Source organism: Sinohyriopsis cumingii, chromosome 18 (assembly GCF_028554795.1).
Source record: "Sinohyriopsis cumingii isolate HCF-2022 chromosome 18, ASM2855479v2, whole genome shotgun sequence".
NCBI lineage: Eukaryota > Metazoa > Mollusca > Bivalvia > Unionida > Unionidae > Sinohyriopsis > Sinohyriopsis cumingii.
Window position 1 is genome coordinate 47,224,910 of NC_142978.1, and position 21,266 is coordinate 47,246,175.

General features: G+C 34.3%; 2 protein-coding genes across 4 annotated transcripts in view; one reads left to right on the forward strand and one right to left on the reverse strand.

Moving 5' to 3' along the window:
• LOC149776566 (glycine--tRNA ligase-like) overlaps window positions 1-7,142 on the reverse strand; it is a 39,861-nt gene extending 32,719 nt beyond the window's left edge. The window contains exon 1 of the mRNA XM_089941033.1: window positions 6,828-7,142. Coding sequence (XP_089797159.1) covers window positions 6,828-7,112 — 285 coding nt within the window. The 5' untranslated portion in view covers window positions 7,113-7,142. The remainder of the gene's footprint in view (window positions 1-6,827) is intronic.
• A 131-nt stretch (window positions 7,143-7,273) lies between these two features.
• LOC149776567 (tRNA N6-adenosine threonylcarbamoyltransferase, mitochondrial-like) overlaps window positions 7,274-21,266 on the forward strand; it is a 44,500-nt gene continuing 30,507 nt past the window's right edge. For all 3 annotated transcript variants that reach the window (XR_016416065.1, XM_089941034.1, XM_089941035.1), the window contains exons 1-3: window positions 7,274-7,718; window positions 14,306-14,405; window positions 19,436-19,530. Coding sequence is in view for 2 of the 3 variants with exons in the window: in XM_089941034.1 (XP_089797160.1) it covers window positions 7,495-7,718; window positions 14,306-14,405; window positions 19,436-19,530 (419 nt within the window). In the remaining variant the exon portion in view is untranslated. The remainder of the gene's footprint in view (window positions 7,719-14,305; window positions 14,406-19,435; window positions 19,531-21,266) is intronic.

Genomic DNA, 21,266 nt, shown 5'->3' on the forward strand with positions numbered 1-21,266 from the left:
AAAAGGTTACTGGTTCAAATCCTACCACTAGACCAGCCTTGGTCAGCTACAGCGGTGCATCCTTGGGCAAGGCACTTTATTTCAACTGCCTCATCTCCAAATAAGCACTTGTTATTCTGTGCTGTAAAGAACCAGATCTTCTCAAAGTAGCCCATGATCTTGTCAGGAGAAGGAAAACTCCGATTCCAAACCTCAGCTGCCTTGTGGCTATATGGCAGTGCCATATACAACCTCAGATATAGGTCATTCCTTGTTAAATATGTGATCAGTGGGGGATATACTGTAGCAAATGCAAGGATGTGTGACTCAAATTTTAGTTAGCACCACCAGTTGGTGTGACATTAGACTTATAATTTCCTTCATCTACACATACATTTGTAAAATATTTTTAATATTAGATATTATCATTAATCAATCTGACATGCAGAACTCACAAAGGTTCCATCCATCAAATATGTATAAACTAAAATCGTAATCTAGAATTATAATGAGATGCCCAGCCAAACCCAACCACATCTGTACTGGACAAATGGTCAAGATATAAATTGTCAATATCATCTTTATCAACAGCATAGACTCAATACAAATCCATAGTTTTAATTTAATAAAAAAAGAGTTAGTTCACAGCAGTTGCATTGTCTCAAACCACTATATCTGGACTAAAGAATTAACAAATGTAAAGAAAGACAAAAGAGAGTAACTTGCAAGTTATTGTCAAATGTATCACTTAAAATTTGCAAGAAAAATTCCGCTGACAAGCCAATCTGAGGAGTTGTCCACAGTGATTTAAACAAGAAATCAGAGTTACCTACACAAAGATATTGCTGTGATGTCAGCACCATTGATGTACTGACATCAGAAAGGTGAAAATAATGCCAGCTGAGACACCGATGACGCACTTAATCAGGTTTTGATGGACATGCCTGTGGGCATATCCATGACAGTTGATTGACTTTTCATGTTCACACATAATACGGCTCATCACATTTATGATCATTACAATCAAATCATAACAATAAATAAAACTGGAAGACACGACTTTCACTTGACAAGACTTGTCGAACTGGGATTTATTTCTTAGAACCAGTAGGTATTTACCAACAGTTGTTGATATTTCATCGTAGAAGTGTGTTATTTATAGGAAATATTTTTGTAAATGATTCCTTTTAAAAACTGTAAATTATATAAAGATGATTAAAAAATTTCCATGCACTATCAGCAGTATTATCTGATAAAAGAAGTGAACCATATATCTGGATTTTTTGCAAAGCAAATAGGAGGCCACTTTAAAAGTTCTGCAAAAAAAAACCAACAGAATACATAACCATCTGCTCATTAAATGTGTTTTGATAGCTATCCTGGTGCGCTAAAATGGTGGAGTGGTATACTGAGAATGGGGAAGAAAATAATTCCAATTTTCATTTACTTTCCTGACTATGACAATGGTCATAAATTTGAATTCTTAATAATTTTCTCCATAAAATCTGGGTCAATTAGATAAAAACTAACATGGCCAACAATATTTTTTTAAAAGTAGTCCTGGCTAGATGTAATTGGGCCTGGGAATCGTCATTCCCTGGAGCACAAATCACATATTACAATATACAAGTTATTGCATCATCCATCCAGGAGGGCATGCTACATGAACCAGTGCGTTTTGTGGGGATATAAAAGCTGTAAATCTCATTTATCATTGTCAGGGATGCATAATGTTAAGATTGGTAACATAACCCCAGGGCTGTTCTGTACATAATATGGACTTCAACTAGCAAGTTGCTCAGACAGGACTGATCACATAGGTTAAAGTAAGAACAATATGTTTTGATTTTACATGAAGTCCAACTTTTGTGGCTCCAACCCCATAAAAAACAGGAGTCATTTAAAAGGACTGACACTCTACTGACCAAACAGAATTTCCAGGAATTCAAGACATGACCATTTCTTCCTTTTAACTGCCGAGTCTTGAAAACCTCTCTGATATTGTTCAGCATTAACAAGATTTTCAAGCTGGCTGCTGTTGTGGACAAACTGGATTTCAGATTGTCACAATTTTCATTTTGAACCAAAAAAAACCCCACTGTAATGTATCTTCTAGTGGAAACCCCATGTTGAAATGACTTTCTATTTTGGAAAAGTAACGATAATATTTTCAAGATAGCTTCAACAGGGGCGATATTAGACATCAGATATGGTATCATTTCCATTAAGGACTGACCAGACATCATTAGAAGTTCTTTGGTAGAAACACAAATATAAAAATTAGCAGCTTTCTAGGAGAAATAACCATAGGAAGATTTTCAAGATGGCCATATTAAAAGTCAGAACGGTGCTATTCTCATTTCTGACCAATTAAAAATTGTAAGTCTTTCAGTGAAAATTCTATGCTGAAATGACCATGCCTGACACCTCAGCAGCATCATTTTCTTTCAGGACCAAATAGACAACCTGTTTAGTAAAAATCACAGGTTGATGTTACAATCCATTCTGGAGGAGTAGCAAAAATAAGATTTAAAAAATGACCAGTGTGGTGGCAATATTATAATTGCATCAGGCATAATTTTCATTTAGGACCAACTAGACGTCACAGAAGTCTTACAGTGATTGCTGTTTATTCAGGAAGAGTAGCAATAACATGATTTTCAAAAATGGCCACTGTTGACAGACATACTGACAAAGTATGGTTAGAGTGTCCAGCTGAGTCATACCTAAGAATTATAAAAATGGTACTAGAATTGGGTATGAGATTGGCACATTTTTTATTTAAGACCAACTAGACACACCACCTACATAACTTCTATTCAAGAGAAGTAGCAATATGATAGCTAGTGTGGAAGCCATACTGGATGTCAGATCAGCGCAATTTTCATTTAGGATCAACTATGTATGAAGTCTTTTAGTTAAACCTTTGGCTGATATGGCCATCCATTCAGATGGAGTGGACATAACAAGGTTTTCCAAGATAGCTGCTAAGGTGGCCATATTGGACGTCCTTACAGAACCATTTTTTATCAAGGACTGAATAGATATTGTAAGAAGTCTTCTATTAAAGGTCCTATGCCTACAACACTTACTGTTCTGCTCTTAAAGGGTAGCAATATAAATATTTTCAAGACGGCTGCTTTGCTGGACACACTGGACAGAAGCTTTTCACCATTTTCAGTTAGGATCAACTAGACATAAGTCCTTTAGCAAACACCTCATGTTGATATGAACATCCATTTAGCAGGAGTAGTGATAACAAGAATTTCAAGATGGCCACTTGGCAGCCATATTTGATGCACAAGCAGCACCATTCTGATTGAGGACCGACCAGAACTTGGGACGAAGGTGTGTGTGTGTATCAAGTTTCATTGCAATCATCAAAATAGTTTATAAGTATAAGCAAACCCATGATAATGGATGGAAGAATGTTGGATGACAGAGGAACAAGTTGTCTTGTATACTTTTCTGATCTTATCACCAGTAAAACTAAAACATTTGTAACTTTGAGTTAAAATGGCCTCTTGCAGTAAAGAAGAGGATTTCTTTTAAGCTAAGGATTCAATTTCAATTACAACCATCTTAATAGCAACAGGACAGGACGTTTCCAGAATTATAAAATAATATAAAAAAATGGAAAGTCTTTTGCACAAATTGATTGCATCTTCTGTAAAAATTCACATGTACCATCAACAATTTTTAATATTTGCTTTTTTTCTTTAACACAAAAAAAACTTAAATGAACGAAAAGTAACATTTCAAAAGTTTATAATCATTTTGGGAAAGATGCTGCACCTTAGAATTTGGTTATGATCAGATAAGTCTGGTCAATTTTCATTTCTTCAAAAAATCAAAATGACCGCACACAAACAAAAGAAAAATTAGTTTTAACAGTTCACAATTCTATTTTTATCTCATTTTCACTAAAGTTAGCCTGAAATTGTCATTAAGTAACAGAAAGAAGCAAAATGAACAAGTTCACTAAAACCAATTATTTCCCCAAAACACAATGTGAAAATTCAAAAGACAGCATTGTCAATCAAATCCCATATAATCCTAAGTGTTTTATTACAATTCCAAAAGTACAGAACGTTCTGAATGAATTCCTATAATCTTGAATGAACCTGATATACCAAGAGTCTTGAATGTCTTTATGTACCACAATGATATAATCCAAAATGTCTAGAGTTCTCAATAATCTCAAAGTAATCTTTTCGCCCAAAAAGTTAATGAGCACTTTCAGATTATATCTGAACATAACTGCAAATGATTCACTAACTGATCATAAAACAGGAATGAATAATTATTTAAAAAAATCCTATATATGCAAAAATTTCACTTGACCTAAGACACAACAGAATTTCTGAGAGGAAAAAACCATGTCTTGTTTGCTTCTTAGAATCATTACAAAAATCAGGCACCTCTGTCTGCATGGGTTCAAGTCTAGGATTCGACCAATGTGGGTATGTGAGTAGCTTCTCGTGGGTCGGCGGTTCTTCCTCCACCATTAATACTGGCCGCCATACGTAGCCTATCATGTGCTGAAAAATGTCATTAAACCCCACAACAACAACAAAATCAGGTAGGCATTACCCTTAATCACACCGAGAAAAAAATATGGCAAACAAACTATATACATCGTACATGTATATACATGTATATTATAAACAGTACTTTTACAAGCCTTATTATAAAATTATTAAAGTCCCAAATTAGTGATATTACCTTCATAACTGTGACATTATTTTGAGCAATATTACAGTTCATGAATGAGAAAGGAGAAGAAATTTTCAAATGTGGAATTAGAGTAACTTTGCATCAAGTTGGTTCTCAAATAATATATTTTTTTTACAGTGTTATCAGGCTGCAGATTGATGTCCTGCATTTTTTTTCACAATGTCTAGATTAGTTTTCATTACAATTGACCACATTTATGTGACATCATCAGTTTTGGCATGTGCCAAATTGGATTACAATGCCATGTGTATGGCAACACTACCAATATGTTTCATTCATTAAGTTTAGTTCAGCAACAATGATAAACTTCTATTCAATGTTCGGGTGTAGAAATTGTTATCTTTACAACTAGAATGGTTTAACTTGTACATAGTATTCACCTATGTCACTTCCTTTTATCTTCTTGCAATTTATTTTATACTGAATTGGTTTAATTTTAGGTATCTGTCTGTGAAATATCACCATCTATATGACAAATTTAACCCTGAAAATATACTGCACCACAAAAATGATACTGAAATGTTGTAATAAACTTAGTACAAAAATGACAATACATTTTTATTATGTAATGGCATAAAAATAAAAACTGTCAGAAAATTAATTGTGTGCTTTTGAGTCTAGTTTATGTTGCACTATCATCTTTGTCTGTTTTTGTTTACATTCTGCAACATGCTAGTGAGAGTTACTGTTCTTGCAGTCATGGATAACCTTTACAAAAGATATTGTTTGGTGATTTTACACAAATAGTCATACATACTTTAGCCATATTCTTGAAAAATATCTCCAAATTGTTAAAAAAGCAGGCATAAGAGACTATATGGTTCTTTACCTTGTTTTTATGCTTTGTGATATATTCAGCTTACATTTATTACCACTATCAAACCTTTACAAACGAAAGTTGAAAAATACCAGGAGTAATGAGGTTGACATTTTGAGAAAATCACTAACCATGTATCCTCTAGTCGTGGCACCTGTTGCTAATCTTCATTCTGATATATGAACCATATGTAGGAAAGAAATAAACTTTCAGTTTTATTCATCATGTATGGTTTATCATTTATAGATTATTGCTTAATAATCTTTATGACCGACTAGTTTAGAATTATGGTTTATTGCTTATACTGTTTAGCATTTATTATTTAGCTTTTAGTAGTTTTCCCACTCTGCAACATAACTTGCAAGGGAGCACATAAAACCGATGTCAGAAACAGAAAGATGACTTGTGTAAGCATCAACCACCTAAATTATTATGCTTTTCATGTTTTTCTTATCATGAAGTTATTAAGTCTAGATACAAGGTTAAATATATTAGTGTTTAATCTGACCACCATGAAACACAAGATTTTTTCAGTAACTCATTTACCAAAATAAGATTTGCTATATCATATTTCATTATTCTACAAGATATTATTCAATGCATGCCATATTTACTATCATCTGTTTCCCCAAAAAGATGCCATGTCACACTGCAAAATGTTGCTGAAAACCAAAGTAGTTAATTGTATGGTGACTTGATTCAACAGAAAAAGTACATATGAAGGAGGCAATTCTACTTTACAAATTTTTACTATGAAATTCAGCAACGCTCGTCTTAAATAATGACACAATTTAATTTGTTTAAGATTATATCTGCAAGGTCTTCAAAATTTTCGAGAATATGCTGTCAAAGTGTGGCAGCTCCACTGATACATATAGCTTCGTTTTAGTACCCCACCAATGCAGAGGTATAAATATTAATAGTCTGAACCAACAGTTACTTAACAATTTATAGCTTATGCTCTACTCATCTTAGTCGAAATACAAGATGCGATGTCAATGATTAACCCTTGGATGCTTAACTCTTGTAAGGACAATCTCGTCACATCACATCAGTAACAATCATATCAAACTTACACAATCATATCAATTTAATGTCAGTAAAAGGCTTATTAGGGCCGATGCTGTATGCTGTATTTTTGTTTTAAATCATGGAGATGTCAGATACATCTAATATCACCGAAACATATATATATATATATATATATATATATATATATATATATATATATATATATATATATATATATATTCAGTGATAGTGACCACCCCCTAAAATAACAAAACATAAAAACCTGTTCTTTCACAGCTTTTCGCAGAGGAGCAAGTTTGGCTTCGATTTCTGGGTCCATCACATCCAAAGCAATTCCCTGTCTATTCTTGTATTTCCTTGATCCCCACACAGGACCAGGCTTAGAGGCTTGAGAATAGCTTGCAATAGGGACAGAAAATCCTGGGGCTGGAAGTTTCTCTAAGATTCTCAACTGCTTTAGAATGAGATACAAACTTCGCATGTGCTCTTCCAGCTGGTACAATTTATAAACAGGATGATGACATCTGCCACGATGCCGGTATATCATTCAGTGGTTCGAAAGGAGGCATTTTATATTCATTTTATAGAGATACAGTGCAATATTTTCCTCTTATTTATTATAAAATTATAAACTATAACAAACAAAATTAAAAACCGCAAAAATGAACTAAATATTTCTTTTGTACCAATATGAGACTAATATTCGATATGAAATGAACTGCAAATACTTTCATACTCGCTCACTATTACCCATTTTATTCTCGGAAATAAGCTCCAAGATGGTAGCGCCCTTCGCAAAGCATGTTTAATGAATGATGTCAGATTGACAAATAAGCTTTATTGTGTTGAGAAAGCATGCTGCATTATATGCAACAAGAAGACGCAGATTTAATTAATTTTAAGTGAAAATTTACAAAATTCTTTTTGCAATGTTATCATATTGTCGATACAGAACCCTGACAAGAGCGATGAAACAGTTGATAAAATTGCAAGGGAGACAACTCGAAATTAGACTTGCACAACTGTCATCTGTTGGAAATAAGCTTGTATTGGGGATTGAAACCAGTTGTGATGATACGGGTGCTGCAGTTGTTGATAGCGAAAGAAACGTTCTTAGTGATGTTTTACATTCTCAAACTCGTACACACATAGAGTAAGTGAAAAAGGAAACAAATTATTTTAAATGATACGCTATTGAAGTCAGTCTTGAAATTTTTTGTTAATTTAATATAAAAAAAAATTAGGAAAAAAATTGATAAATGGTTTAGGTGGCACTCTACAGTTTCGTATTGCATAAGGTTAGAATTTTAAAAAAAAATAATTTCCCCAGCTTTCCTCACTGGTTATACTATTTAAAAAAGACCTTGCATATCTTGGGTATAATTCAAAGAACCTTTAATTCCTTTTGTTTTAGTGTATGATTGATGGGTGTAATATGGGCTATAGAGTATACAGCATGGTTTTACACCATATGTGCACCTTTCAAAAAAGTGCTAGCTCCACTTGGACATTTTTACTTCTGAGCTTATGAAGTAAATTTTATTAAAAAAAAGCAATAACTTTTTTTTACATTTTATATATTTGGTAAGTCATTCATTGCACTTTCAGAAGCTGGTATTGTCTAGTCTGGCAATGTTCATTTTCCCTATTTTAATAGCTGCTATATATAGTGTACTTTAGACTAATTGAGGCTGACTTTTTTAGCTCAAGGGAGCAGTCACTTTAGTGTGCTTAGATCATGTACAATTTCCAAAAGTACAATACCCAAAGAAATGTCAGCCACATTACGTTAAAGTAGGTATGCCAACATTCTCCCCACTGCATGTTTTAAATGCAAACAACTTCACCTTACATTTCTCACTCTTTCAAAAGTACATAATAACTGGTGAGTGCCCCCTTATCATTTATTTAAGTTCCACTCAGAAATCAAAGTTGAATTAAAGATATTGTTCTGCAGATGTTGTGGTCTAAAGCACTCTTCGTTACAGATCACTGCCATCTCACCTCTGTCTGTGTGGGTTCGATTTACGGATTTGGTTAATGTGGGTATGTGAAAAAGCTGGCCAATAGCTTGTTGTAGGTCGTTGGTTCTTTCCAGAGTTTTCCTGGGTTCTTCCTCCACCATTAACACTGGCCACCACCTATAGCCTATTGTGTGTTGAAAAATGGTGTTAAACCCTACAAGAACAACAACAATAACATACTGCGAAGGAGCTTCTTGTACATCAGCCTTTTCACTGATTCCAAAGTTAGTTTCAGCCTTTGAATGTCTGTTCCCAAGAAGGGAGATGGCACAGTCTCAACAATATAGAATGAAATCAACATAAATTGCAACTACAGAATCTAAATTGCATAAAACTTTAACAGAGGACTCAAAGGAATATATTGTTTGTTATCAGATTGTTCTGTCCTTAAAAAGCCTTCAATATAATGGATTTTTTGGTGGCCTTTAAATTGTAATTTACCACAGAAATGCTTGTCAGCTATTGTTTTCATGTTTGAGAAACACGTGTTGTGAGGGACCTTTTTTGTTGGCAGAAGGTGTAGTCTCTCATAAGAGATTTTACTGTATTACCATTTGATCTTTAACTTTATTTTCCATTTCTTCATTTTTTATGAGAAAATCTTTAAAAAATACCACAAAAGAAACCCAACTACAGTGTGACCCCACTATAACACGGTAGTTGGGAGCCATAGAACCCGACCATGTTATAGACTGAACTGTGTTATAAACATCCAGGTCAGTTAGCTGAAGAAAATAATGCATGTACCCCAACAAATTTGCGGGGGGAGGTAATAAATGTGGGCAGTAAAATATGTGCTTCATTGGCATAGTTACCATCTAAAATCGATGCATATTAAATGAGAAAACAGATAAGGCATATATAATACATGTATTTTACTTTATTCAGAGAACCATGGATTAGTACATATACATATATACTGCTTATATATACATTTCTTATGTATAGCATGAATAAAGTATCAACACCATGTACTCACCTGCGAATTTTATCACATACACTGAATCCACAATGCAAGTAATTCCATCGAAAAAATGAACACAGATTTAAAATATTCAGAAATTTTGTCACCGGTCATATACGTCAGAATAAAAATAGCACAATCACGTAATGGCACAGTAAACGTGTTTTTTTTTTTTTTTTTTTTTTTTACATTTGTGTTAGTGGAGTAATGCTGCTTTCCACTCAGTTTAGCAAAGGGTGAACAGCCTATAAGAGACACAGGTGTTCTGGTCTGATGACAAGGATTAGTATAGAAAATGGGGGTGTTCTGAAGGATTTAATTCTGAGTGGAAAGAAGAGGAATTTTACTTACTAGCTACATACAGACATTAGTCTATGTAAATATATTAATTACTAGCGAGCGGCCGAAAATCTGACAAAAGATAGATTATGAGATAATGCCTTGTCCGTTTGATTTCCACTACCAGAAATGTCAACAACAAAGAAAGTGGATATCTCACAACATACAGTACTCATGCTCAATGTTAAGATAAGCAGATTATGATATAACAATGCACAGTTAGATAGTTTGTCAGTGTGGACAAAGAAATTGTTTATGTAACTATAGATAAATTTTACTGCATTTTATATCGGGCTTGCGGCTTTCTTTTATGGTTGTATTTTATGCAACTTTAAACAGCCAACAATGTCGCCAATAAAAATAAAAATCGCCAGATGGTATAATTTGCCACCAATAAGGAAAATAAAATCTCAGCTTGCGTCATTGGCGAAGCCCTACGTGATCCTAGAATAAACATTTTACACTCTATTTTTCATACTTTTAGGAAGAATAAACAATTTTTTCATGTACAAGAAAAATACATATAAAATTTCAGGAGCCACTCCAAGATCGTCTTGTATTATTCATGAGTGATCTCTTCCCCAAATGATAATAATCTTTTTATGCTTTTTTTGTTGGTACTTTTCAGAAAGATTTTGTTTTTCATGTGTGAGAAAAATACATGTATATAAAATTTTGGGAGCCACACCATGTCCGTGTTATATTTGAATTCATGTTATAACGGAGCATGCTATAGTGGGGTCACACTGTATTAGATAATTTGTCTCTGATTTAAAAAAATCTTTTGTCTTAAATGTAGCAGTTATGTGATATTAGCACTCTTACATAATATGGAAATTGAAATAATTTTCAGGTACTTGACTAACTCATCTACCTTAATATCTTTACATTGCGTAATTAAGGAGGTTTTTGTTAGTAGTTACATTGGCAGGAAAGAGTTAACATCCTGTGTCCTAGCAACCAGGAGTGTTTAAGACCATTAAATATACATCCATTTCTATAACATGGGTGGTGGTACTTTACATTTTTTATATGAACAAAAGGTTATAAATTGTTACAATTTTTTAAATCTTAATATCATGATGGTTTGGCAAGCATTTTTGTAGAGACAGTGGTATGAACTTTATGTTGGAGCTAAGAGTTACTATGCTCCCCAAAAGTGGATGATGAATGTGCTTACTAGGATGATAACTCCACAGCTACTCTTTAAGTTAGGTAAATCATGTTATTAAATTGGACCATGTATAGACAACAGGAAGCAACTCTTAAAGGTTGACTCCCATTTCTACCTCCTTGGCAGCTACCACCACCACCACCACCATTATCATCATCATCATTCCCGTAAACTAATAGGTCATTGAGACACTACAGATGATTTCACCACCACTTTTCTCCATCTTTCCCTGTTCTCCACTGCCTTTTGGAAATCTCCAAACCCCTTGCCTGTACACTCTTAAATGTTGTCTTCCCACTTTCTGTTCTGCCTACCTCATTTTGTGCACCCTTGTTCCTACTCATGACCTAGCCAATGTTCAGAATGGAACCAGCCTTACTTTTGAAGCCATCCAACCTGGCATTCCATAATGCAATTCCTACTCATGACCTAGCCAATGTTCAGAATGGAACCAGCCTTACTTTTGAAGCCATCCAACCTGGCATTCCATAATGCAATTCCTACTCATGACCTAGCCAATGTTCAGAATGATGATACTTCATCGTCATTTCTCATTGATGAAGGTGATGAACTGGAAATGCTAGATCATGCTGATCTGACAATAGAATGGATAGAATTATGTTCATTGCAGTAATAGAGGAAATCTATAGGATTTTGCTTCAGTGGGAATGGTCTCCGCCACCTTCTTATCTCTACATACAAGGTTAGTGCATTGGTACCAATCATCTCTTTGAGCATTTGCAATTCCAGTATCATAAGAGGTTCTTTAAAGTGAATCAGTAACTTTCTCACCCATCTGGTAAAATAAAGTCACAGAAATATTTTCTCCATCCGTGTCTTGTTTTGATGTTAAAATGCACCTCAGGTAAATCTTTAATGCAGTGTCAAAGTTGGTCAGGAATGTTGTGTCAATCATTGCTGCTTTTCTATATACTCACTCCTTTTTGGATTTACACTTCTGTTAGGGCATTGAATTGTGGTGATTAAAAAGCAAAATGCATAAGAGTAGCCCTTTAACCTTCAGTGCAGTCTTCTATATTTGCATGACCCTGTTAGGGAACATACAAGAGATGGAGTGATTGTCACCAGAGAATTCACGGTGGCAGTTCTCAACAATGGCACGTTATTTTTTATTTTTGCCAAGCAAATTTTAGGCATATGACTCTGTTTTTGCAGGTAGGCAGGGAAATGAGAGAGAGGAAGTGCAATTTCTTCTTCCTCAGGCCTTCTGTCAATAGATAGTAATACACTGTCACCCCCCCCCCCCATGTTCTCTGGCGACCCACCTGAGCCCAAACTATTTTTTAATAAGATCTCAACAAATGATCATTCTCAGAAAATGATAGGTGTTCCAAACTGTATTTGATGATCTAGAGAATTTTTGATTTAAAAGGCTCTTCATATCACCTCCTGGAAATGAAAGCCAATCTCAATGGCTTCCACACATGGGTGGAATATATCCACAAAACACATTCCTGATGATGTCAGACAGATTTCTTAAGGTAACATACCTCTGTAATGGGCAGAACAAGTGCAAGACCTATTCCTTTAGTAGTGGAATAACTTCATGGGTACTCCCAATATCAGGTAGGGAAATTTTGCTGGATACCCATTTGGGTTGGTCTTTATCTGGTTAGGTTTCTCCACGCCCATTTTATTTAGTTTCCTCAGCCCCTCTCTCACCCCCATTTTTGTCAACCATAAAACAATCGTTTTGGTTTTGTTTGTTTTTTAAATTTATTATTGCAGAGGGTGGGAGAGTTGGGAAACTGGACCTGGCAAGATCAAATTTTTATCTGGCTGGTTGGGCATTTACAGGTAGTGCAAAACCCAGCATGTCATCGGTGCCCTGATTCATGTTCGGTCTTATGGCCTAGCCAAATCATTATCAAGGAAGGACAACTGCTTCATATAGAATTATCCCTTCATTGGCTCTGTGTCTTTTGGGGCCATCCGATGCTTGACATTTCTTTTTACTTTTCCTTGACCCCAGAGACATGCTCTGTTAATCAGATTGTAGGTAATGGAGGTATACAACTTTCTTTCATCCGTTTTGATTGTGAAAACAGTTAATAAATGAAGGCACAGACTGCAGTATCTCTGATTGCTTGGCGCTAAGATGAAATACACTAGATCGATGATCTGCCAGATTTAGTGACAGACGTATCTATATGAGTTATAGTGACCTCCATTCCGTTCAAACAGTTGACATTGCCACCAATTCACCTATGTCCAAACAAAATACTCCTTCACTACTGGCTCTTTTCGGGATGTCATAATTGACACAGAATTTGGAGCTTCCATCCTGGAGAGAATCACAACAGCTGAAGATTCTTTACTTTGAGGACATACCTTGAGGAAATTGTGTTGTCAGTGACTGATGTCACATCAGTGAAGTCACACCAAGCTCGAAACCCATTCCCCAATGGCATACTTCTTTCTCTTTGTCACAATCAAAAGATACTGTTGAATGGTTTCAGATGAGTTAAATTTTCATGGAAGAGATGATTTTGTCAACAACAGGGTAATTTCCAACATGCTGTCCAATTCTGATATAACCAGACTATGCTCACTTGCATTATTTGCAGTGGAATCTCTCCCAGGGCTTAACATGGCCAAACTCACCTAAATTTGAGTCTTGGTCTTCCCCCCTTCCCTCCCCCTTCCCCAGCTATCATACATGACTTGGACTTCATAATGACACTAACTTCAATATGTTGATTGAGTGACCTGCATGAAATATCAATCAATCTGAACTACATGAAGTTCCATTCGGATGGACAGGTTCAGTTCTTTTCTGCTTGCTGTCACTAGTTAAGCAACAATAACTGTTTGTTTCTTCCCCATGATCAATCTTCCCTCTGTGTAAGATAGCATGCTGTATTTTGTGAGGACTGTATTCAGAGGTAGCAAAAAAAGTTTTCTTGATGTAATGTCGTTAGGTATGTTTTGTTGGAGAAATATAATTTATTTAAAAATCTGCTTTCTCTGGCAATACATTTAATAGATTCATAGATTTGTCAGCATTTTAATTAGTTAAAAACTTGTGTAATAAATTAATAAGAATAAAAAGAATTTAATAAATAGTTTGTCAATACCAGATTTGACATTATAGTTTACATGCTTTTTATGTTTATTGTCAAACTCTGTGTGTTTGAAATAGATGCTTATTATTTTGTTTAGGTTATTGAGTTTTCTTTAATAAATCTAATTATGACACATATATTTGTTTTCTATAGAATGGGAGGTGTAATCCCTTTACTGGCTCAAGAATTGCACAGGATGCACATAAAGGAAGTAGTAGAAGGGGCATTGTCACAGGCAGATGTCAGACTGAAGGTGTGGATAATTACCAGTTATTGTTTTGTCTTGTCTTTTCAACAGTTACTGTAGCTGTTTCTAATTCAGCAAAGATGATAAATTGGATTATTAGATACTGGCTTTGGTTTTGAATAACTTTAGCTTTAAATTATTTCCAACTGATAATTACATCAAATCAATATAATTACATAATAGTATCCACCCATATCACATGATACTTACCTGTAGTAGCCAATGCAGACTGTTCATTAAAGCTCTATGGGATTTTAGACATGACTGTTTTGAAAATGATTAGTTTTTACTGCTGCAGAACAGCTAGATCAAGATACAAAATCACCAGATTTTCTCTAATGTTTTTTTCACAGTTGAAATTACAGCCCGGTATCGATTTTCTCTGATGTTTTTTTCACAGTTGAAATTACAGTCCGGTATCGATTTTCTCTGATGTTTTTTTCACAGTTGAAATTACAGCCCGGTATCGATTTTCTCTGATGTTTTTTTCACAGTTGAAATTACAGCCCGGTATCATCCATGTCTCTATATTTAACTGTACTAATGAAACAGCCATAGAAAAGACAAGGAAGAAAACATATCACAAAAGTAACAATGAATGCATATTAGATACCATGTAGCGGGAAATGGGTATTTTATGAACAGACTGACTATGTCACTGTCATAAATTAAAATATGTTCAAAAACGTGACTATAAAAGATATTACATAATTAATGCTTGGATATAGTCATTGCTAAAAGGTAATATCTTAGAAGTTTAGATGTAGTCACAGGTGTGACTGCAAAAAGATATTGTTATAATTAAATTTTAAATATGGTCACAGATGTGACTGCTAAAAGGTAATATCCTAGTCAGATTTTAGATATACATGTAGTTACAGGTGTGACTGCGTTTAGATATAGTCACAGGTGTGACTGCTAAAGAGTATTATCATAATTAAAGTTTAGATATACATGTAGTCATACATATGACTGCTAAAAGGTAATCTTAATTAAAAGTTCAGATAGTCACAGATGTGACTGTTGAAATGTATTGTCATTATTAAAGTTTAGATTTAGTCAAAGGTGTGACTGCTTAAAGGTAATTTCCTAGTCAAACATTTAGACATAGTTACAGATGTGTCTGTTGAAATGTCATAATTAAAGTTGAAATATAGTCACAGGTGTGACTTAAAGGTAATATCATAGTCAAAATTTAGATAAAGTCACTGACTGCTAATAGGTATTATCCTAATTAAAGTTTCTTGTGATCAAGAGTAAATTTAACTTTTTGCCAACAAATCTTGAGGGTATATTTATCTGCTTCTCAGAAAAGAATTAAGCATAAATGATTTTAATTACCCTGGCTGTATGGGAATGAGAGAGAGAAACAGAATTAGTGGGATATGATTTTAATTACCATGGTTGTATGGTAAATGAGAGAGAGAGAGAGAAACAGATGTAGTGGTATGTGATTGTAATTACCCTGGCTGTGTGGGAATGAGAAAGAGAGAAACAGAATTAGTGGTATATGATTTTAATTACCATGGTTGTATGGTAAATGAGAGAGAGAGAGAGAGAGAAACAGATGTAGTGGTATGTGATTGTAATTATCCTGGCTGTGTGGGAATGAGAAAGAGAAACAGAATTAGTGGTATATGATTTTAATTACCATGGTTGTATGGTAAATGAGAGAGAGAGAGAGAAACAGATGTAGTGGTATGTGATTGTAATTACCCTGGCTGTGTGGGAATGAGAAAGAGAGAAACAGAATTAGTGCTATATGATTTTAATTACCATAGCTACATGGGAAAAAGAGAGAGAGAGAAACAGAATGTAGTTTATCTGATTTTAATTACGGTAACCATGGCTGCATGGGAATGTTTGTGAGAGAGAGAGAGAATTTAGTGGTATATGATTTTAATTACCATGCCACATGGGAAAGAGAGAGAGAGAGAAAGAGAAACAGAATGTACCGTATTTAATGTAATTTTTGTACCCTTTAATTTTTCGTACATAATCCAGTTATCAGAATCATAATTATTTAAATGTATCATAATTTTTCGTACATATCGCTTTGTATTTTTTTAAATAATCCATTAAATTATTGGGCATAAAATTTCTACTAAGAAGATTTACGTTGGCAAAAAAGATAGATAATACTGTATTGCCATTTTGTTTTTACAAAAATTAATAATTAATTGTTGGTGAGAAAATACAATGATTGATGCATAAGCTTTCATATTGTCATTACAGTATCTACTGGTGTTTATTAGCAAATGGACAAAGGACTTCACAGACCATACCTTTAAATATTATCGTTAATTAGTTCTTCTTATAAAGTGCGTCACCGTAACAAAATACCGCAATGCATTTTTAAATGAGTTCGAAAGCCCTTTGATGTTTCTTATACAACAAAAATTACATCTCAGTACATGTTTTAGTGAAGACCGCAGCCCCTTGGTCAGCTAGTCTTAGTGTTTCATTATAGTCATACAAACATACATTTTAAAAATCATGTCATTTTCTATCGCAAATTTGAAACTCACAGACTCCATTAAATCGATTTGTATATATACATATACTATCTTTTAAGTGTTTGTTCTGTTTTGACTTGGATATAATTAACATTTTATTGCAAATCTATTCAATGATATGCCCCCTATGATCTTTATTGGTGAGTTCAATTAACAAGTAATGTGTATGATCGCTTGTCCTTATAACAAATTTTGTTTGGACAAAGGCTTCAATAGCACATTGACAGATTTTCATTTCCCTAAAGAGAGCCTCATTTTCCTACTGGCAGCCTCGCTGATTTGACCTATTCTGTCGATTCTTGACCTCAGTCTGGTTTCAGCTGGAATAACCAAATCGCCAAGCATGTTTAATTGCCATGTAAGTAACACTGCATAACCATGTGGTTGTTGTGACAATGTACATTGTAATTAAAACAAGAATGAATAGTTGATTTAGCGGTGTTTATTGATAATGGAATATAGTAGGGTCATAATACATGGGGATTATCACAATCATCAGGTAACTCAAAATAGTCTTTTCTCTCTTTGCAAAATCTACAAATAAAACCGCCCTGAATAAATATGGTCTTGTACACAGATAAAAAAAATTTCATCTCTCTCGCATGCACACACACATGTGCACATGCTTGCATGCATTAACTAAAATGTGATTTCAAGTTATTTATTTTTTTATTGCAATTTGATAATGAGATTATTGCAGCTGTAAAAATACAAGTTGCACTTAATTTCTTAACAATGTGGACTCGTTGTGTACAATTTACCAATATATAATACCCTTAACTAATACATGTTCAAACCATCTTAATCATTATGCTAGTCCTACATGTAAGACCTCGACACTGATATTTATGTTTTGACTTTTGTGTACACTAAAACATAATAACATGAGAGAGAGAGAGAGAGAGAGAGAGAGAGAGAGAAATTGATGCAAACAGAAAGGAAGTGAGACAGACATAACACTTAACAGAAACAAAGATGCCTTGTTGACTGTATAAACTTCAGCCCTGTGTGACAAGTAGTTGGATGCAAAAAGCATGAATAAACTACATGATAATGTACCACCCAAGAAAATCGTGGAGTTTTTGAAGGAATGTAATTTATACAACATTTTATCACCATGTGTTATACAGATGTTACCATAGTATTTATTTTACAATTGTCTTTATTTTATATACATTTTATAGAACTTTACCATCTTTCCTGTTATATTTTATCTCGTACTTCATCTTTACATTTATCTGGCAGGATTTAGCTTCTCAAAGATTTTGTGCATTTTAAATTTTTCAGAGTTTACCTTTAGATGTCACCAAGTAGCCATTGTTGTGCTGAAGTACCATAATACGGTACATGTACTACATAAATATGAATATAACTATACAGGAATTGTCTTGAACAAACACCAGTATCAGCTTACTTTGTGCCAGCTATGGACTTTGCTTTATCAAAATTTTAGTAAACTTTTACATGTTTTAAATACAAAATTATTGTTTTTATAAAACACTGATTCAGGTTCATAAAAATAAGAGATATTTTAACATTGAAGCTCTTGCATTTCTACAGTGAGATATATGAGAAGAAAATTATCTTGATCTTAATAGGAATGACCATGATTTTAAATGCACTCAATTTAGAATCCAGTTCTATTTATATTTTATGAGGATTATCAGTTTGTTGTTGATTGTATATTATTATACAAAAGACGTATGATTTAGGGTGTCATTTCCTCAGGATCTTTATTTGGTATATTATTTTATCATAGATGGCTGTTGATTATTTGAGAAATGGGCAGATTGTTTCTATTTTGCAGTTTCATGTAATAATTTCTTATCTCACTTGAGATGAAAGTTGCCTGTGATAAAACTTGGCAGGGTTGTACCTAACCTATTTGTAAATGGGTGATGCGCTTGGCTCATCGTAGATGGTAACCTGTCCTCTCTTGGGTGCATCCTGCCTTTTAATTGGTGACCAGTCCTCTTAGATGTTGACCTTGCCTTGTATTAAATCCCAGAAGTTTATAACGTGGCATATGGTAAGATTTAGGGTATCAACATGACTTCATCAAACCATATTTTTGGATTGCAGTGCTAAAAGTATTGTAATATTGCATCCATGCTTTTTCACAGATGGAGGGTATTCACAGAAGACTTCAAGAGACTTTACTGTCCTTACAGTGCCCTGACAGGCAGCCATGACCTTACCTTGACTAGTGGTTTTGGGACAACGTTGCTTATTAATCACAATGCCCATCTGTATGTGTGTCTGTCTTTATAACATCATCATATTGTGAAACAAAATCAAAATAAGCATTTTATTCATTGTATTAATGTTGGTTTTATTAAGCAGAGTTCACCATGAAATAGTAACAATTCATATACCAGCAGGTCATGGGTCAGGATGTTACCATGGGTAAGGGAGGGGTGTGTGGCTACATTTGTCATGAGTGCATGATTGAATAAAAGTCCTTGTCAATTTGATGCCAGGATTAAGAAGAGTAAATTTGCAGGTTCTGTCAATTTTCAGGATCTGGATGCCATTGCAGTGACAGTAAAACCTGGTCTACCTCCATCCCTGTCAGTTGGTCTCAGTCATGCTAAAAAGCTGGTCAGAGAATCAGGGCAAGTATAATTTGTGTAATAAATTGAGCGAAGGCATGTGGATTACAATAATTCCTCCTTTTAATGAAGATATGGTTAAAATAATTTATCATCTTTCTTCTAACAAAAGGACATGACATCACAATACAGCGTATTGTTAAATAACTTAGATAATTTTTAAAATTCAGATCTTGCCTGCTCTCTCTCTCCTGTCATCCATATATCCTTTTCAACACACACACACACACACACACACACACACACACACACTTGATTTCAGTTATTTAAATTAAATTTTATGTTAAACCAAAATAATGTATTAGTCTCATGGAGAGTGGCTTACGAGTTCACTGATGAACTGTCAAATTAATAACTTCTTATTTCACAACTTTAAACTTTTTTGTATATCTGCAATGGATGGAGCATATTTGGCTTTGACAATGTTTGTCTATATGTCTGGTATCTGTTCCTATTTGGCACAATTGCATCGGTTCTAAATAACATAAGAATCTTCAAACTTTTTGGGTAGGTTACAGTTGGAGCAAGGAAAAGCAATATCAGTCTTGGGGTTAGAACATAACAGGTCAATGTCACATTGTCTGAAAGAATAGAAATTTGTTTTCACACATTCACTTGAGTTACCAAACTTGTTGATGGCTTTCACTTTGGATAAAGAAAACGTTTTGAGCCCCAGTTCAAGGTCACTAAGAATAAGATTATTTCTGCACCAGCTTTGTGGATGGCTTGCACTTGCGGTGAGGTATGGAATAGGTCGGCTGATATGGGAATACAAAAGTCGAAGGTTCAGATCATTTGGCTGAATGAGTGGGTTTTGGAGAATAAATATTTTTCTCAAGTAAATTCCTTAACCAAGCTTTGTGGATGGCTTGCACTTAGAGTAACAAAGCACCCTGGGGTTAAGAAGGCAGAGGTCAAGGTCATGGTAAGTCATAATAAGAAAAAAGTATTTCTGCACAATAGCATTAGTTCCAGGCCACTTATCATGAACAATGGTCCAAGTCATTAAGGCCTATTGGTCACTATACTCCAGTCATCTATATCCTGCTAGTTTCTACAAAGATGGCTACAGTCAGACCCACTTATTTCAACCTTGATTATCTTGAGAACTCGTTGATCATTTTGATCTAGTCCCCCCAAAATATCCTTCTTAGTTATGAAATTTTTTCCCACTTATTTCAACCCCTGTTAAGTCATTATCCCAGTTATGTCAGGCGTAAATTTCAGTCCGAAATAACATGTGGACTCAATATGACAAAATGCAACTTTGAATGTCCATCTCCGAGAAATTGTACAAGAAATAATCCAGCAATACTGCTACTACCAGTACTTAATACCAGCAAGGATAGAAAAAGTCGTTACCAGTACAAATGTTAATCAGATAATCTCATCAAGGCATGATTTATCACTTGCATAAGAGTAGAGAAAATTTTGTTGTAAACAATACTTTAGCGTAAAAAAATTGAATGCATGCATTTCTGACCTTTACAGGAGCTGCATTCAACACCATGATGACATAGTTTGTTCCACATACTTGGCTGAATTTTATCATATCTGTAGCTCTGAAAATTATCAAGTCAGCGTCATTAAATGTAGCTAATAATACCTAGTTTGTTTTAAATAATATATTTAAAATGAATTAAGTACTTTTAGCTACGTTTAATGACACTGACCTGAAAATGTAGAGTTATAGATAGGATAAAATTCACAACGCTTTGTGGAACAAACTCTAGTGTAAT